This window comes from Candida pseudojiufengensis (genome assembly GCF_024610245.1).
Source record: "Candida pseudojiufengensis strain CBS 10847 chromosome Unknown scaffold16, whole genome shotgun sequence".
Taxonomy (NCBI): Eukaryota; Fungi; Ascomycota; class Pichiomycetes; order Serinales; family Debaryomycetaceae; genus Lodderomyces; species Lodderomyces pseudojiufengensis.
In genome coordinates, this window is record NW_026261534.1 from 186,248 (window position 1) to 203,295 (window position 17,048).

The 17,048-nt window shown below is 30.1% G+C and overlaps 8 protein-coding genes across 8 annotated transcripts; 7 read left to right on the plus strand and 1 right to left on the minus strand. All coding sequences in view use genetic code 12, as the record gives it.

Moving 5' to 3' along the window:
- Positions 1–318: 318 nt before the first annotated feature.
- On the plus strand, positions 319–1,110 carry ROT1 (Rot1p; the record flags this gene model as incomplete). Its single annotated transcript, XM_051759040.1, has 1 exon — positions 319–1,110. One exon carries the CDS (start codon positions 319–321, stop codon positions 1,108–1,110), a length of 792 nt encoding a protein of 263 aa, XP_051613175.1.
- A 166-nt stretch (positions 1,111–1,276) lies between these two features.
- VPS27 (ESCRT-0 subunit protein) lies at positions 1,277–3,613 on the plus strand (the record flags this gene model as incomplete). The annotated part of the gene is made up of 1 exon (XM_051759042.1): positions 1,277–3,613. The coding sequence occupies one exon, from the start codon at positions 1,277–1,279 to the stop codon at positions 3,611–3,613; it is 2,337 nt and encodes a 778-aa protein (XP_051613176.1).
- Positions 3,614–4,339: 726 nt separating this feature from the next.
- On the plus strand, positions 4,340–5,608 carry SPE1 (ornithine decarboxylase; the record flags this gene model as incomplete). The annotated part of the gene is made up of 1 exon (XM_051759043.1): positions 4,340–5,608. One exon carries the CDS (start codon positions 4,340–4,342, stop codon positions 5,606–5,608), a length of 1,269 nt encoding a protein of 422 aa, XP_051613177.1.
- A 181-nt stretch (positions 5,609–5,789) lies between these two features.
- Positions 5,790–7,448, plus strand: CMP1 (calcineurin catalytic subunit A; the record flags this gene model as incomplete). The annotated part of the gene is made up of 1 exon (XM_051759044.1): positions 5,790–7,448. One exon carries the CDS (start codon positions 5,790–5,792, stop codon positions 7,446–7,448), a length of 1,659 nt encoding a protein of 552 aa, XP_051613178.1.
- A 261-nt stretch (positions 7,449–7,709) lies between these two features.
- On the plus strand, positions 7,710–8,423 carry KGF55_004170 (uncharacterized protein; the record flags this gene model as incomplete). The annotated part of the gene is made up of 1 exon (XM_051759045.1): positions 7,710–8,423. One exon carries the CDS (start codon positions 7,710–7,712, stop codon positions 8,421–8,423), a length of 714 nt encoding a protein of 237 aa, XP_051613179.1.
- Positions 8,424–8,664: 241 nt separating this feature from the next.
- On the plus strand, positions 8,665–11,433 carry KGF55_004171 (uncharacterized protein; the record flags this gene model as incomplete). The annotated part of the gene is made up of 1 exon (XM_051759046.1): positions 8,665–11,433. The coding sequence occupies one exon, from the start codon at positions 8,665–8,667 to the stop codon at positions 11,431–11,433; it is 2,769 nt and encodes a 922-aa protein (XP_051613180.1).
- Positions 11,434–11,451: 18 nt separating this feature from the next.
- On the minus strand, positions 11,452–12,072 carry TSR2 (Tsr2p; the record flags this gene model as incomplete). The annotated part of the gene is made up of 1 exon (XM_051759047.1): positions 11,452–12,072. One exon carries the CDS (start codon positions 12,070–12,072, stop codon positions 11,452–11,454), a length of 621 nt encoding a protein of 206 aa, XP_051613181.1.
- A 648-nt stretch (positions 12,073–12,720) lies between these two features.
- KGF55_004173 (DNA-directed RNA polymerase III core subunit) lies at positions 12,721–17,040 on the plus strand (the record flags this gene model as incomplete). The annotated part of the gene is made up of 1 exon (XM_051759048.1): positions 12,721–17,040. One exon carries the CDS (start codon positions 12,721–12,723, stop codon positions 17,038–17,040), a length of 4,320 nt encoding a protein of 1,439 aa, XP_051613182.1.
- Between the last annotated feature and the right edge of the window lie 8 nt (positions 17,041–17,048).

Consider the following 17,048-nt stretch of genomic DNA (forward strand, 5'->3'; position numbering starts at 1 on the left):
TAAAACGCCAAAATTTTTTCTTTCTCTTGATTTCTCGAGCTGTTTGCTATTAATTATTTTACTACTGCGTATTCTACTTAATATATTAATTACTATTACCAATACAATAGTCAATATAATTAATTAGAAGAAGAACTTTTTTACAAGATCAAATATTTATAACCATATACCTCACATCACTGACCACCTGTACTAATCTCGGTTTACTCATTCGCTATACATCATAAGACACTCAACCACATAAATAAATCACTTACCATTTCACAATACAATAGCATATCCCATTCCTCATACATCTAACAAAACACTACTCATAAAATGTTTATAACATCATTATATATACTTCTATTTACAATTATAATACCTAATATTTTAGCTGATCCATCTATGGAAGAATTAGAAGGTACATGGACTTCAAAATCAAATACAGTATTTACAGGTCCAGGATTTTATGATCCAATAGATGAATTATTAATTGAACCTGATTTACCTGGAATTTCTTATAGTTTTACAAAAGATGGTCATTTTGAAGAAGCTCTTTATAGAGTTGTTGGTAATCCAAAAAATCATTCATGTCCTGTTGCTTCAGTAACTTATCAACATGGAACTTATGAAATTTTAACAAATGGATCAATTGTATTAACTCCAATAGCAGTTGATGGTAGACAATTATTAAGTGATCCATGTAATCAAGAAAATCCAAATGAATCTCAATATGTTAGATATGTTCAACCTACTTTTTTCAAAACTTATCAAAAATATGTTGATTCTTATCATGGTAGATGGACTTTACAAATTTATCAATTTGATGGTTCAAAAATGCAACCATTATATTTAGCTTATCAACCTCCTTTAATGTTACCTACTTATGCTTTAAATCCAACTGATTCAGCAAGTGAAACTGCTTCAACTTTGAGAAGTAATGGTGGAACCAATAAGAAAAAAAGATCTACTAATATAAAAAATAATTTAAAAAGATCATTAGAAAATAGTTATAGAACTAATGCTATAAAAAGAAGTTTTATTGATGATAATAAATTTGATTTTTATTGGTGGTGTTCTGTATTGTCATTAGGTATAATTAGTAGTTTTTTATTTTTAAAGAAGTAAAGTAAGTGAGGATATAGTAATATATTATTTTTGTGTAACTATATGTACTCTCTATTATCATTAATAATTTAAAAGAGGCAAAGGTTAATTTTACAACCACTTATCTTTTCATACTACAACAGTCTCATTAACAAAATCTCTACCTACTTCATCTAACCTCAACACAATGTCTTGGTTTGGTTCATCTACATCCGCACTACAATTAGAATTAGATAATAAAATATCAGAAGCAACATCAGAATCTATTCCCAATGGAGAAATTGATTTATCAATATCATTAGAAATTACAGATTTTATAAGATCAAAAAAATTACCAGCTCAATCATGTATGAGATCATTAAAAAAGAGAATTAATTTAGTTTATTCAAATCCAAATTTATTAAAAAGTTCATTAAAATTAATTGATTTATGTATAAAAAATTGTGGATTCCCATTTCTTGTAGAAATTAGTTCAAGAGAATTTATTGATTATTTAATTGATTTTATTTTTAAAATTCATTATAATATAAAAGATGATAGCTTGGATGAATCAAAATTAGAAATTGGTGAATTTATTTTAAAATTATTAAAAAGTTGGAAAATTTCATTTAAAGATCAATTACAATTAAATTATATTGAAAAAAAATATAATGAATTAATTAATGAAGGTTTTAAATTTCCTGATATTGATGTTAGTGTGGTTGATTCAAAATTTATTGATTCTGAAGTTCCACCAGATTGGATTGATTCAGATAGTTGTATGATTTGTTATACTCCTTTTTCAATGTTAAATAGAAAACATCATTGTAGAGCTTGTGGAGGAGTATATTGTCAAACTCATTCAAGTAATAATTTACAATTAGTTAATTTAGGTATAATGGATCCAGTTAGAGTTTGTGATAATTGTTACGCAAAGAATAAACATAAATCTAAAAACCATTCAAAAAATAAAAATTCTGTCACTGGTAATGATGATGAAGATGAACAATTGAAAAGAGCTATTGAATTAAGTTTACAAGATAATAGTATTCTGATTAATCGACCATCAGAAGCACCACCACAAAGAGTACAGGAAACTCAACAACCACAAGAAGAAGAGGATGAAGATATGAAAGCTGCAATTGCTGCTAGTTTAAAAGAATATGAAGCCACAAAACCTAAAATACAAGAACCATTTTCTCAACAAGTTGAAAATCCATTTGAACAAGAAGAAGAAGATTCTGATTTATATAATATTGATTTTACTAGTTATCAACAACAACAACAACTGCCATTACCATTATCTAGTCAACCATCTTATCATCAACATCCATCTTATCAACAACAACAACAGCCACAACAATATCATCAACCACCTAAAAAACCTATATCACAAGATTTATCACAACAAGAAGAAGAACAAATTAATTTATTTATAACATTAATGAATAATGTAAAAAACGATCCAAAAAAACATCAAAATATAATGTATGATCAAAATTTAAGTGATTTATATTCTCAAATTTTAAAATTAAAACCAAAAGTAAATAAATCACTTAGAGAATCAATAGATAAATATAATTTATTTTTTGAAATGAATAATAAATTAAGTACTATAACAAGATTATATGATCAATTTTGGGAAAAAAAATTAAATTTTGGTATTAATAATAATTTAAATTTAAATCAACATCAACAAGATATTAATGGTTATCATTCTCAATTTAATCGGGAGGATTCAATTCAACAACCTCAGTATACTGGACAATATACTCAACAGCAATCTCAACAACATACTGGTTACCCTCTACAACAACAATCAACTGGTTATCCACAGCAACAGCAACAACATACTGGATACCCCCAACCACAGCAATCTCAAAATACAGGACAATATAATCAACCTTCAGAACCTCAATTTGATGAACCAGAACTTCCAACAAATCCACAACTTTACCCTCCAACACATCAACAACAACAACAACCTCATTCTCCCCAACAACATCAATATTCTCCTCAACAAAATTATAATCAACCATCTGAACCTTCATTTGATCAACCAACAACTATACATAAACACCCTGCTCAATCAATATATCCAACAACTGAAAATTTACCAGAATCAAGTGAAAGTGATACAGAAAAACAACAACACCAATCTAACCAACATCAACAACAACAAAATACAAATGAATATGTAGAAGTATCATTACCAAATTATCCACCACCAGAAGATATAAGTAATGAATTACCAACTCAATCATTTTTAAGACATGCAACAAGTTCATTATCTCCAAATGCTTTTGAAGATGCTTCATTAAAATATCCAAGTTTGAAAAATGTTGAAGAAGATTATGAATATCAAAAATTAAATCATCCTAATCAACTACAACAACAACAACAACAACAACAGAATCATGGTATTGGTGATTTACCTAAATTGCCTAATAATCTTGAATCTTTTGATCATCAACAACATCAACAACATCAACAACATCAACAGAAACAGAAAGTATATGAACCGGAACCTCTTATCGACTTATAGATATATATATTTGTTCAATCAATACAACGTTTATCATGAAGTTTCTAATTGTTTATGTATTTGGTTAGGAATGAGTAGTAATGCATCAATATCTAGAAGAAAAGACATCAATCAATACTAAACAAATTGAGCTCAATAATTATGTTGTAGAAAGACATTGATTTCAACTTTGTATAGAGTTTATCGATCAGAATAAAAAATTACCACTCAACCTTATCTAGCTTTTTAAACCTCTGCTAGCTTTGATCAACTACAGCTAGCGCCAACTAATTTTGGCACTACACTTCGTTAAATTTCCTCCCTATTTGATCGTATTAAGTAATAGGCGGCTAATTTTTAAAAACATCTCAAAATCAAAACCTCGCAGCAACCAGAAAAAGAAAAAAAAAAAAATTTAAGAATTATAATTTGAAAAATTTTTAGTAAATTCATAAACTTATTACATCCATTTAACACTCCAAAAGATTAAAAATAACTCATAATATCACCTACTTTAGTTTGGTTTTTTATTTATTTTTTTAATATATCTTACCTTCCCATAAGTCTAAACATTAACGTGTGTATTTCCAACCAACACACAACGAGAGCTGCCGAATAGAGTCCAGTAAGAGAAATATAAGAATTTTCAACTCAGAGGTCACCAAGCCAAGTATTTTAAACTGAATCAAGAAACAAATTAGAAACTAAACCCACTGTGTCTTCCTTAACGATCCCCATCACAAGGTTATGACAACAATTATTGAGAATACAACAAATACAAACATTATTGAAAATGAAAAATTGATTGATTTAAATTATCAAAAACCAAATATTCATGAAACCTCCATTATTGGAAAAGCATTAATTGATCATATCACTAAAATTGATCATGAAGAATGTGAAGCAGGTGATGAAGATTCATTTTTTGTATGTGATTTAAATCAAATTATTAAAAATGTTGAAATTTGGAAAACATTTTTACCAAGAATTCAACCTCATTATGCTATAAAATGTAATACAAATATAAAAGTTATAAAATTACTTTATGAATTAGGAGTTAATTTTGATTGTGCATCAAAAAATGAAATTGATACAATTTTAAATTTAGGTTTTGAACCTTCAAAAATTGTTTATGCAAATCCATGTAAAACAAATTCATTTATTAGACATGCAAAGACAAATAACGTTAATTTAACAACTGTTGATAATGTTGATGAATTATATAAATTGTCTAAATTTCATTCAAATTGTCAAATATTAATTAGAATTATGACTGATGATGAAGATGCTCAATGTAGATTAAGTACAAAATTTGGTTGTGATTTAAATGTTGCTACTGAACAAATTTTACCAATTGCTAAAAAATTAGGATTAAATGTTGTTGGAGTTGCATTTCATGTTGGATCAGGTGCAAAAGATTTTACTTCAATTTATAAAGCAATTAGAGATTCTAGAATTTTATTTGATTTTGGAATTAAATTAGGATTTAAAATGAATGTTTTAGATATTGGAGGAGGATTTGAATTTGAAACTTTTTTAGAATCTTCAAAAGTTGTTAATTATTCAATTGATGAATTTTTCCCTTCGAATGATATTAAATTAATTGCTGAACCTGGTAGATTTATGGTTGCAAATGCTTTTACTTTAGCTACTCATATTATTGCAAAACGTTCATTACCTAAAAATATAGGTGGTATAAATTCAATGATTTATATCAATGATGGAGTTTATGGTAATATGAATTGTATATTATTTGATCATCAAACTCCATTAGCTTTTGTATTAAAAAATAAAGATGGTTACCATTACATGGAAAGAGAATTGAAAACTTTACAAAGTTATTCAATTTGGGGACCGACTTGTGATGGTTTAGATTGTGTTTCTTCAAAAACTGTTTTAAGTTATGAAGTTGAAGTTGGTGATTGGTTATATTTTCCAAATTTAGGTGCTTATACTAGTTGTGCAACTACACAATTTAATGGATTTAAAAATGATACTAAGATTATATATGTTTAAGTGCACAAGATATCTTGGTATATAATAAATAGACTTAACCTAATAAGCCTCGATTATTTTTCTTACGTAATGATATTTTTTGTTTTTTGCTCTGATAGTCTAGAGATAATTTTTCACCAATCTTGATTGATAAATAGAAGTCTGAAGAGCCTAAATCATCTCGATAGATCTCACTCATATCATGTCTCGTCCGATTAGATCCAACTCAACAATAGTTAGGACTCAAAATAATACAAATCAAATAAATAAAGCTTTAAATGCAATACAACATAAACGAACAGATTCAAATCAAGATCGAACTACTTTCACAACTGATGATGGTGAAACTTATTCAACAATTGATAGAGCAGTCACATCAGTAAATGCTCCAGCAACATTTAAACCATTTAATGAACAAGTGTTTTTGAAAAATGGATTACCAAATTGTGATTTTATTAAAGAACATTTTATAAAAGAGGGGAGACTACAAGAAGATCAAGCAATTAAAATAATAAAACAAGCTACTCAATTATTAACATCAGAACCGAATTTATTATCAGTTCCTGCTCCAGTTACCATATGTGGTGATGTTCATGGACAATATTATGATTTAATGAAATTATTTGAAGTTGGTGGAGATCCAAAATCAACTAAATATTTATTTTTAGGAGATTATGTTGATAGAGGTTCATTTTCAATAGAATGTTTAATTTATTTATATTCTTTAAAAATATCATATCCAAATTCATTTTGGATGCTTAGAGGAAATCACGAAAGTCGTCATTTAACCGAATATTTTACATTTAAAAATGAATGTTTACATAAATATTCTCAAAAATTATATGATGAATGTTTAACAAGTTTTAATGCATTACCATTAGCTGCTATAATGAATGATCAATTTTTTTGTGTTCATGGTGGAATAAGTCCTCAATTACAAGATTTGGATAGTATACGAAAATTAAATAGATTTAGAGAACCACCAACAAAGGGACTAATGTGTGATCTTTTATGGGCAGATCCAATAGAAGAATATGATGAAGATAATATAGATACAGAATATTTAAATAATGCAGTAAGAGGTTGTTCATATGCTTTTACATATAAAGCTACTTGTAAATTTCTAGATAGAACTAAATTATTATCAGTAATTAGAGCACATGAAGCTCAAAATGCAGGTTATAGGATGTATAAAAGAACTAAAACAATGGGATTTCCAAGTTTATTAACAATGTTTAGCGCTCCAAATTATTTAGATAGTTATAATAATAAAGCAGCAGTTTTAAAATATGAAAATAATGTTATGAATATTAGACAATTTAATGCATCACCGCATCCATATTGGTTACCACATTTTATGGATGTATTTACATGGTCATTACCATTTGTTGGTGAGAAAGTTACTGATATGTTAGTTAGTATATTAAATGTTTGTACAGAAGAAGAATTAGATGAAGAAATTCCATATACTGAATCACAAATAGGTGTTAGTGCTGCTTCTCCACAAGCTATACCTCCAACACCTGAATCAACAGAATTAAGTTTAGATGAGAAAAAATTAGCATTAAGAAATAAAATTATTGCAATTGGTAAAATGTCAAAAATGTTTCAAGTATTAAGAGAAGAACAAGAATCTGTTGCTCATTTAAAAGAATTAAATAGAGGTCAATTACCAAAAGGTTCTTTATTACATGGAAGAGATAGTCTTCATGATAAAATTTTATCATTTGAAGATGCTAAAGCTGCTGATCGATTAAATGAAGCATTACCACCAACTTATGAAGAATTGAAAAAAGCAGAGGAACAAAGAAATCAAAGGTTGAAAAATAAAATTGGATTTTCAGACAATAGATTTATATAGTTAGTTGAGGAAGTAATGATATGATTCACGTCTAAATGTTTTACGCAATTCGTTTTTTTGAGAGTTTCTTGAACAATCTTATTAATAATGTGAGAGACTCAAACCAATGACAAGTTTGTCTCGAGTTTCTTCTTCTGTCGTCGTGCTTTCTATGATCAAATGTTTAAATTGTTTGTCACAACGGAAAAAATCAAAATCAAAATAAAAGTGAAACACGAGATAATAATCCATTAATATAATTACGTCAGAAGTGATATTGGAATGCCTCCACCAATAAAATACATTAACGAAGAACCCAATATAGAAAATACAATACTATATCATGCATACCAAGCATCTAGTCCTGCAAAGTTCTCGGCAGATGACGACAAATATATCATCTACGAAGGTGGTTCATTTCGTTTAGAAGTCAAGAATAGACCACTAGAATTCATACCTAAGTTCACATCAGATCAGGTCAATATATATGTTTTATCATCTTGTTTTATTATATGGTCAACAAAAGATAGTCTAGGTTTGGAAATACCTTATCAATTAATTTATTTACACGCTTTAGATAAAAACTCACTATATTTACAAATACAAATACTACCTGATGATGTGTTCGAGGTTATACTACATCCCACCGTGGAACCCAAGAATGAATTACTTAAGGAAGTTACGGGGAACGCTGAATCAGTTTATCAAGCTATGTCCAAATGTTCAGCAATGCATTATGATTCTGATAATGAAGAAAATCATGTACAGGAAGAAGACGAGCTTCCATCATTAGAAATACCGTCTCAATGGATTGAAGAAAGACACTATAAAAACGAGGGAAACGCAGATGATCTAGATGAACTTGATGATACCAATCAAAGTGATGAAATTATAGCTGGAATGAGTGTTGATGTGGGATATGCACAAATTGCCGGCAATAAAAGAAATGAACACGATTATGCATCAATTAATAGTAAAAAGAATAAATTATTTTAACAATTAAACACCAACACTCTTTTAATAGCAATCGATACTAAATTTATCTTTTAAAAAATGGAATTCAGGTGGTTATGAAAAAAAAAGCCGCTTATCTACTTGTATTAGGAAAAAATAATAGTGTATAGAATTTATTATTAAGCGATCTTTAATGATGTATTACATGAAAAAGTTGGTCCGTTCGTTGCAAAACATCTTCCAAATAAATCAACTTTCGTTTTGATTAATCACACATTCCTTGATGAAAGCGGCCGATGAGAAGTTGTATTTTAAAAATCATTTTTATAAATTAGGTCAGGGCCGTATAATATCGAATGATGATTATCCATTTTGGTCTAAATTTTGGAGATTACCAACCACAAGTGATGATATTTATGAAATTATAACTTTAGAAGATCTTAAATTAGTACAGAATCAAAATTTACAAAACTATTACACATTTGTCAAAGTGCTAAGTCTAAAAATTATTCAATTTACAAAACAACAGAATGAATTTAACGACTCCGATATAAATAAATTGTTGAACTGTATACGGTTCTTATGTAAAATTATACCACCATTGTTTGCCTTGGATACTTATAAAGACATAGAAATTGAATTATTCTGGGACGAACAAGGGAATAAAAGTCTAGCATACAATTTAATGATGAGTCTTGTGGATTTATTGTTCACAAAAGGATTTACAATAAATTCTAAAGAAAAAGGTGGATTATCATTGTCAGTTTGGGAACCTGGTATTGGATATAATGCAAAATTCCAACAACCAAATTTGATCATTGATAGTAATAGAAGTGAAGTTTTAAAATTGATTATATGTTTGTGTTCAACTACAATGTATTATAAAGCTTCAACAGCTGTATCTACAGGCTCTAAATTCTTGACTATTTTAGTTCTGGCTACACCGAAAAAGAATTTGTTAACATTAGTGTCATCATTGATCAATTTGGTTTGCAGATCATCGAGAAGTTCAATTAATGAGAATGCTCTTTATTATGACAACATAAATTTTACAGAAATTAGACATCTTTGTGCCACTCAAGCATTCCAACTACTCACATTAATGATTGTATATCCCCTACCGGAGAACTCAACCGAATTGAATGATGGTGTTAAGCCAATGAATTTGGCAAGAGCTTACATGGGTAAGATTCATAAGGAAAACGAAATTCTATTCTTGGTCACATCATTAATCAATATACTAAGATACCCAATGGTCAATTCAGAAGATAGCACATTCGGAATCATCAAAAATGTAAATCAACCGTCACTATGGGCAGTTGAATCAGTCATCTTAATTTGGGAATTAATTCAATGCAATAAACACTTCAAGGAAGTTTTAACAAAAAAATTTATTTCAGAATTCATGGTTATTTTATTATACTATATTTTTGCTTTTCACAATCATTATAACCATAAAAATTTAGTTCGTGTTTGTTCTTATTTATTATTATTTTTATCATCAAATTGTAGCATGCTTGAGAATTTATTTTTACCCATGAATTCCATGCTTTATGAATCTATACCTGCTAGTTTCAAATTATCAATCACTCCATTAACAACCCGTGATTATTTGGTTTGTCAAATTTGTACAGTTTTATTGAATGCATACCCTTTGCAACAATCATATATGACAAAACCATTACCAAATCTTTTATTAAGTACATTGGCTGAAACATTGTTTAATTTGATACCTCCCGTTTCATCGCAAGAATTAAAGGTACATAATGATCCGCAAAAGAAAATCAATAATCCAAATCCAAGAGGTGGATTATCCTATCAATCATCTTCATTAATCATACAATTGATTGCGAGATTTTCAAACAAAAGTTTTTTACTAGAGAAATCATTTCATTTAAATGTAGTCGCCTTGATCATAAGAGCTGTTTGTACAGCCGTTATAAAATATCCACAACCATCTAGAATGTTATTATTTTGTATTTTAAAGAATGAAAAGATCTTTGATGAACTTTGGAATACTATTTTTAGCTTTAATGAGGTATATGTTAGAGGAGAGGCAATTGCCAAAATCGTCGAACAAGAAGAAGAAGTGCAAACCAATGTTACTGCAGATACCAATTCTATAACAATAAAACCTAAAAATTTCGAGGATAATGAATCCGTTATATCAGAAGCGGAAAGTGTTGAAGCTTCGTTAAGACCCAAACCACCGTCTGGTATGTCCACAAAAGCAAAAGAAAAAAGAAGGAAAGAAAGTCCTATAGGTAAAAGTTGGGAAGGGAAAGACTCCTTAGCATTAATTATAACAACTATAGTTCCTTACTTGAAGACCATACTTAATTCGATTTGGTCTGGTACTCGTGGAAGCAGTGTCGATAGTTTTGAATTAGTTCGGAAAATTGAACATGCAGATTATCATCAACTTATAGAGGAACACAAACATCAAATCAAATCGGATCTACTACCTGACACTAAATTGGAACAACTAAAATTTAATTGGAGTTATATATCACTAGGATGGTACCTTTCCTTATTGTACGGCAAGATCTACAACACTACTACTGAGGTCAAAGTTTATATCGGAAACAACAACAAATTTATTAAGAACTTTTCAAATTCAATTGCTACGGTAAGTAAAATAACTTCAAGTTGGACAAGCTTTTTAAAGCAAGATACACAACCAGTGACAGATGAAAAAACAGCCGAATGGATAAAAAATAGCATTACCAACTTTAACCCATGGCAAGGAACTGACATTAAATTATTTGAATTACAAAATGAGTCTAATGATAGCTTCTTTGCAAATTTAAATAAAATAAGTGGAAATTCACATTACGCTGTTCCAGGAACTCCTGGTAGTATTAATGATATGATGAAAAAATTCAACGAACTCAAAGTCAATGGCAAAACTTCACCACCTAGCACTCCTACAGAAGATCAAGATTCATATTTTGGTAAAAGGAGTGGTAGAAATTCAGTTACCAGTTTGCATTCATTAAACACATTAAATAGAATTAGAAGTCATAATACCCCTAGAAATTCCATAAGTTGATAGAATTTTAATAGATTATCACCTTCTCCTACCTTTTTTTTGTACTAGCTCAAAACCATCATCATCTACTATGGGTCCTTTTGGCTCTTCCTTATCTATCACCATATCATCACCGTTACTCATCTCAATGTCTTCAGTTTCTTCTTCATCATCTTCTTCATCATCACTCGAATCAGGATTATTTGGATCTTCTTCAATGTGAACTTTTGAGTTTGCAACCCGTAAACTCTTCTTGTCATTCCATTTTTTATATAATTCCTCAATGCTATCATATTTCTCTAGTTGAACATCTTTGTAGAACCTCATTATTAATGCTCCAATTTCCAAAGCGGAATCATTATCTACTTCAGTATCAAACTCATCCACCATAGCATATAATAAGGTTTCTTCTATTAGTTGTATATCAACAGCTTTATTTTCCAGAAACAAATCTATTATAACTCCACTGATCCAATCTCTTTTTTCACTCGAGTTGGCTCCTCCCCATGAATTTTCAACAGCTGTTGCTAACTCTTCCCATTTATATATTGCCATGCATACTCCTAATTCAAATTTTGCTTGTTGATGTGTATTGGGAAATTGCAAAGTACCTTGTTCAACTTCGACATATTCTGTTGGATCTATAGAAATTGTTGCCATTATGATTTTTAGTGGTTGCAAAATGATTCGAATTATCACGAAGTGACATCTCAGATTTTAATTAAATCATCGCGAGATGCTACCAACGAACATTTCGAATTTGAAACAAGTGGTTTTGTGAAGAAGAATTAGACCCATGGACCGAAATATGACAGGATTCAGACGCGATGTATTTAATTTTCGTATGAGAATAGAGAACTTACGAGTCGGACTTATACAGTAAGATTTTGCCATTAAATCTCTGGAATAATGTAGCTTTATAATTAAAAAACTAAAGACAAAATATGATCCAGTAGAAATCAACGAGCAATTCAAGTCGATGACGACTTTGATCTTTCTACGATGTTAATAAGCCTTAACTCTGTCTCGATCGCTATGTGATTACTCTTCTCATTCCTTGAATGAATAGAAGTTAAAAGTTACAAAATCGAGAAATCGTTTTTCAAAAATAATTTTTCAGGACTTACAGATCATTTTTAAAAAGAAACCACATCATAATACTAATCAAACATACATTTCATTGTTATTCACTATTAAGTTATCACTATCATATTCACAAATTTAAAATTACATCCACCGACACTGAGAGCAAAATCACTATCAAACAAACTATCAAAAGACTTAAACACACAATCATAACACATTACTATGGGTAAAGATGTTGTAGTAGATATCGCCCCTAAATGTATTAGTGGGCTAGAGTTTAGTGCATTATCAGCAAAGGATATAGTTGCACAATCAGAAGTTGAAATTCAAACTAGGGATTTATATGATTTAGAAAAAGGAAGGACACCTAAAGAAGGTGGTGCATTAGACACAAGAATGGGTATATCATCGAACGCATCGGAATGTAGAACTTGTCATGGAAATTTAGCATCATGTCATGGTCATTTTGGGCATATTAGACTAGCATTGCCAGTATTTCATGTTGGATATTTCAAAGCTATAATATCAGTGCTTCAATGTATTTGTAAAAATTGTGCATCCGTATTACTAGATCCTCAAAGTAAAAGACAATTTTTGACTGAGTTAAGACGTCCAAATATTGATAACTTGAAAAGAATGAAAATATTAAAGAAAATTAGTGATCAATGTAAGAAACAAAGACGTTGTCTAAAATGTAATCATGTTAATGGAGTAGTAAAGAAAGCAGCTAGTGGTGCTGGTCCAGCAGCATTAAAAATCGTTCATGATACTTTCAGATGGATTGGTAAAAAAGATACTCCAGAAAAGGACAAATGGGATAAAGAGTTAGAAAAAGTATTCAACAGAAATCCTGAGTTAGAGAAATACGCCAAAAGAGTACAAGAAGATTTCAACCCATTAAAAACCTTAAATTTATTCAAACAAATTACTCCTTCAGATTGTGAATTATTTGGAATGAACTCATCAAAAGGTGGTAGACCTGAAATGTATATTTGGAGATATCTACCGGCGCCACCAGTCTGTATCAGACCGTCAGTCATGATGGATGCTCAATCAAATGAAGATGATTTAACAGTGAAATTAACAGAGATTGTTTGGACTTCATCAATGATCAAAGCAGGGATTATAAAAGGTATTTCCATAAATAATTTAATGGAACAGTGGGATTATTTACAGTTATCAGTTGCAATGTATATAAATTCAGATTCAGCAAATCCTGCATTAATGGCTGGTGCAGGTGGAGGATCAAAATCAGCAAAACCTATTAGAGGATTCTGTCAAAGATTGAAAGGTAAACAAGGTCGATTTAGAGGTAACCTATCAGGTAAAAGAGTTGATTTTTCTGGTAGAACTGTTATTTCACCTGACCCGAATTTAAAGATTGATGAGGTTGCTGTACCAGATAGAGTGGCAAAAGTTTTAACATATCCAGAAAAATGTACTAGATACAACAGAAAGAAACTTCAAGAACTAATTGTAAGAGGGCCGGATGTTCATCCAGGAGCTAATTATGTGATGAAACAAAATGAAGCAAGTAAAAGAAATTTAAGATTTGGTGATCGTGTCAAACTATCTAGATCATTACAGATTGGGGATGTTGTCGAACGTCACATAGAAGATGGAGATGTTGTTCTTTTTAATCGTCAACCGTCATTGCATAGATTATCAATTTTATCGCATTATGCAAAAATCAGACCATGGAGAACTTTTAGATTGAATGAGTGTGTCTGTACGCCGTATAATGCAGATTTCGATGGAGATGAAATGAATTTACATGTTCCACAAACAGAAGAAGCAAGAGCAGAAGCCATCAATTTAATGGGAGTGAAGAACAATTTATTAACACCAAAATCTGGTGAGCCAATTATTGCAGCAACACAAGATTTTATTACTGGTTCATATTTAATATCTCATAAAGATTCATTTTTTGATCGAGCACAACTAGTACAATTATTGAGTATGATGTCCGACGCAGATGTTCAATTTGACATTCCACCACCTTCAATATTCAAACCAGTAATGTTATGGACTGGTAAACAAGTTTTCTCATTACTTATAAAACCAAATAAACAAAGTAAAGTAGTCATAAATTTGAATGCTAAAAATAAAACTTTCCATCCACCTCCGAAGGGATTACCTAATGAAATGTCGCCAAATGATGGGTTTGTGATAATAAGAGGTTCTCAAATTTTATCAGGATTAATGGATAAATCAACATTAGGTGATGGTAAAAAACACTCAGTATTTTATACAATTTTAAGAGATTATGGTCCTCAAGAAGCAGCAATAGCAATGAATAGAATGGCTAAATTATGTGCAAGATTTTTAGGAAATCGTGGGTTTTCAATTGGTATTAATGATGTTACACCGGCTTATGAATTAAGACAAAAGAAAGAATTGATGGTAGAACAAGCGTATTTAAAATGTGATCAATTAATTGATTTATATAATAGAGGTAAATTAGAAACTCAACCAGGTTGTAACGAAGAACAAACTTTGGAGGCAAAAATTGGTGGTCTTTTATCAAAAGTTAGAGAAGAAGTTGGTGAAGTTTGTATTAGAGAGTTAGACTCTTCGAATGCACCATTGATTATGGCTACTTGTGGTTCAAAAGGTTCCACATTAAATGTTTCTCAAATGGTGGCGGTTGTTGGTCAACAAATTATATCAGGTCATCGTGTTCCTGATGGTTTTCAAGACAGATCATTACCACATTTCACAAAAAATTCCAAAACTCCACAATCTAAAGGTTTTGTTAGAAATTCATTTTACAGTGGTTTAACTCCTCCAGAATTCTTGTTCCATGCTATTTCTGGTAGAGAAGGTTTGGTTGATACTGCCGTTAAAACTGCGGAAACTGGTTATATGTCTAGACGTTTAATGAAATCCTTAGAAGATTTATCATCACAATATGACAATACTGTAAGAAACTCGTCAAATGGTATTGTTCAATTCACTTATGGTGGTGATGGTTTAGATCCATATGATATGGAAGGTGATGCAAAACCAGTTAATTTTGTTAGACAATGGGATCATGCATATAATATAACTTACAATGTAAAAGATAAGCCATTATTGCCATATGAGATTATGGAAGTAGTGGACATAACATTAAAACCGTTGTTACTGAAAATTAAAGTTTCAATCCCTGATGATATGGATGAGGATTCAATGGTTGATCAAAACGATGCAGAAATTGAATTTTATGAATCTGTTAAATCATTCATGGAGATAAAAGCAATAGCGTTAGCTCGATTACGAGAAGAAAGAGGTCTCAAAGCAAATTTTACAAGATCTAAAGATGATATGATCATAGATGAAGATGAATCCACTATAAATGCTATTAATCAAATAATGAAAATTTCTCATAGCTCAGTCAAAGAATTCATGAAGCAATGTTTATATAAATACAAAAGGGCAAAAGTAGAACCTGGTACAGCTGTTGGTGCGATTGGAGCTCAATCTATTGGTGAACCAGGTACACAAATGACATTGAAAACTTTCCATTTTGCTGGTGTTGCCTCTATGAATGTTACATTAGGTGTTCCACGTATAAAGGAAATTATTAATGCATCTAAAACAATTTCAACACCTATTATTAATGCAGTTTTAGTAAATGATGATGATGAAATTGCAGCTCGTGTTGCTAAAGGTAGAATTGAAAAAACTTTATTAAAAGATATTGCTTTTTACATTGAAGATGTTTACAAGGATAATTTGGCATATTTATCAATCAAGATAGACACTGAAACCATTGACAAATTACAATTAGAGTTAAACATCCATAACATTGCTAAAGCTATTTGGCTGGCTCCCAAATTGAAGATTTCACAAGCCGATGTAATGGTGATTGGTAAAAACAGAATCAATGTCTTGTGTAGTGTAAATGATGGTAAATTTGACAGTGTAAAACGTGAAAATGCCAATGCATTATTTTTCAGAATGCAATCGTTAAAAAGACTGTTACCTGATATTTGTATAGAAGGTTTACCAAATATTTTCAGAGCTGTTATCAATATTAAAGATGATGGTAAAAAGGAATTACTTGTTGAAGGTTATGGATTGAAAGAAGTCATGAATACAGAAGGTATTGTTGGTACAAAAACCACTACCAATCATGTTCTTGAAGTTAATCAAATTTTAGGTATTGAAGCAGCTAGAGGGTCCATAGTAAGAGAAATTGATTATACTATGAGTAATCATGGTATGAGTGTTGATCCTCGTCATATTCAATTATTAGGTGATGTTATGACTTATAAAGGAGAAGTATTAGGTATTACAAGATTTGGATTAAGTAAAATGAGAGATTCGGTTTTACAACTAGCTTCTTTTGAGAAAACAACTGATCATTTATTTGATGCTGCATTTTATATGAAAAAAGATGCTATAGAAGGTGTTTCTGAATGTATTATATTGGGACAAACTATGAGTATTGGTACTGGTGCTTTTAAACTAGTTAAATCTTCAAATTATGATAAAAAGGTTTTGAGAAAAAAGCCAACTTTATTTGAATCTTGTTGTGAAGTAGCTAGTGTAGCTTAAATAAATTA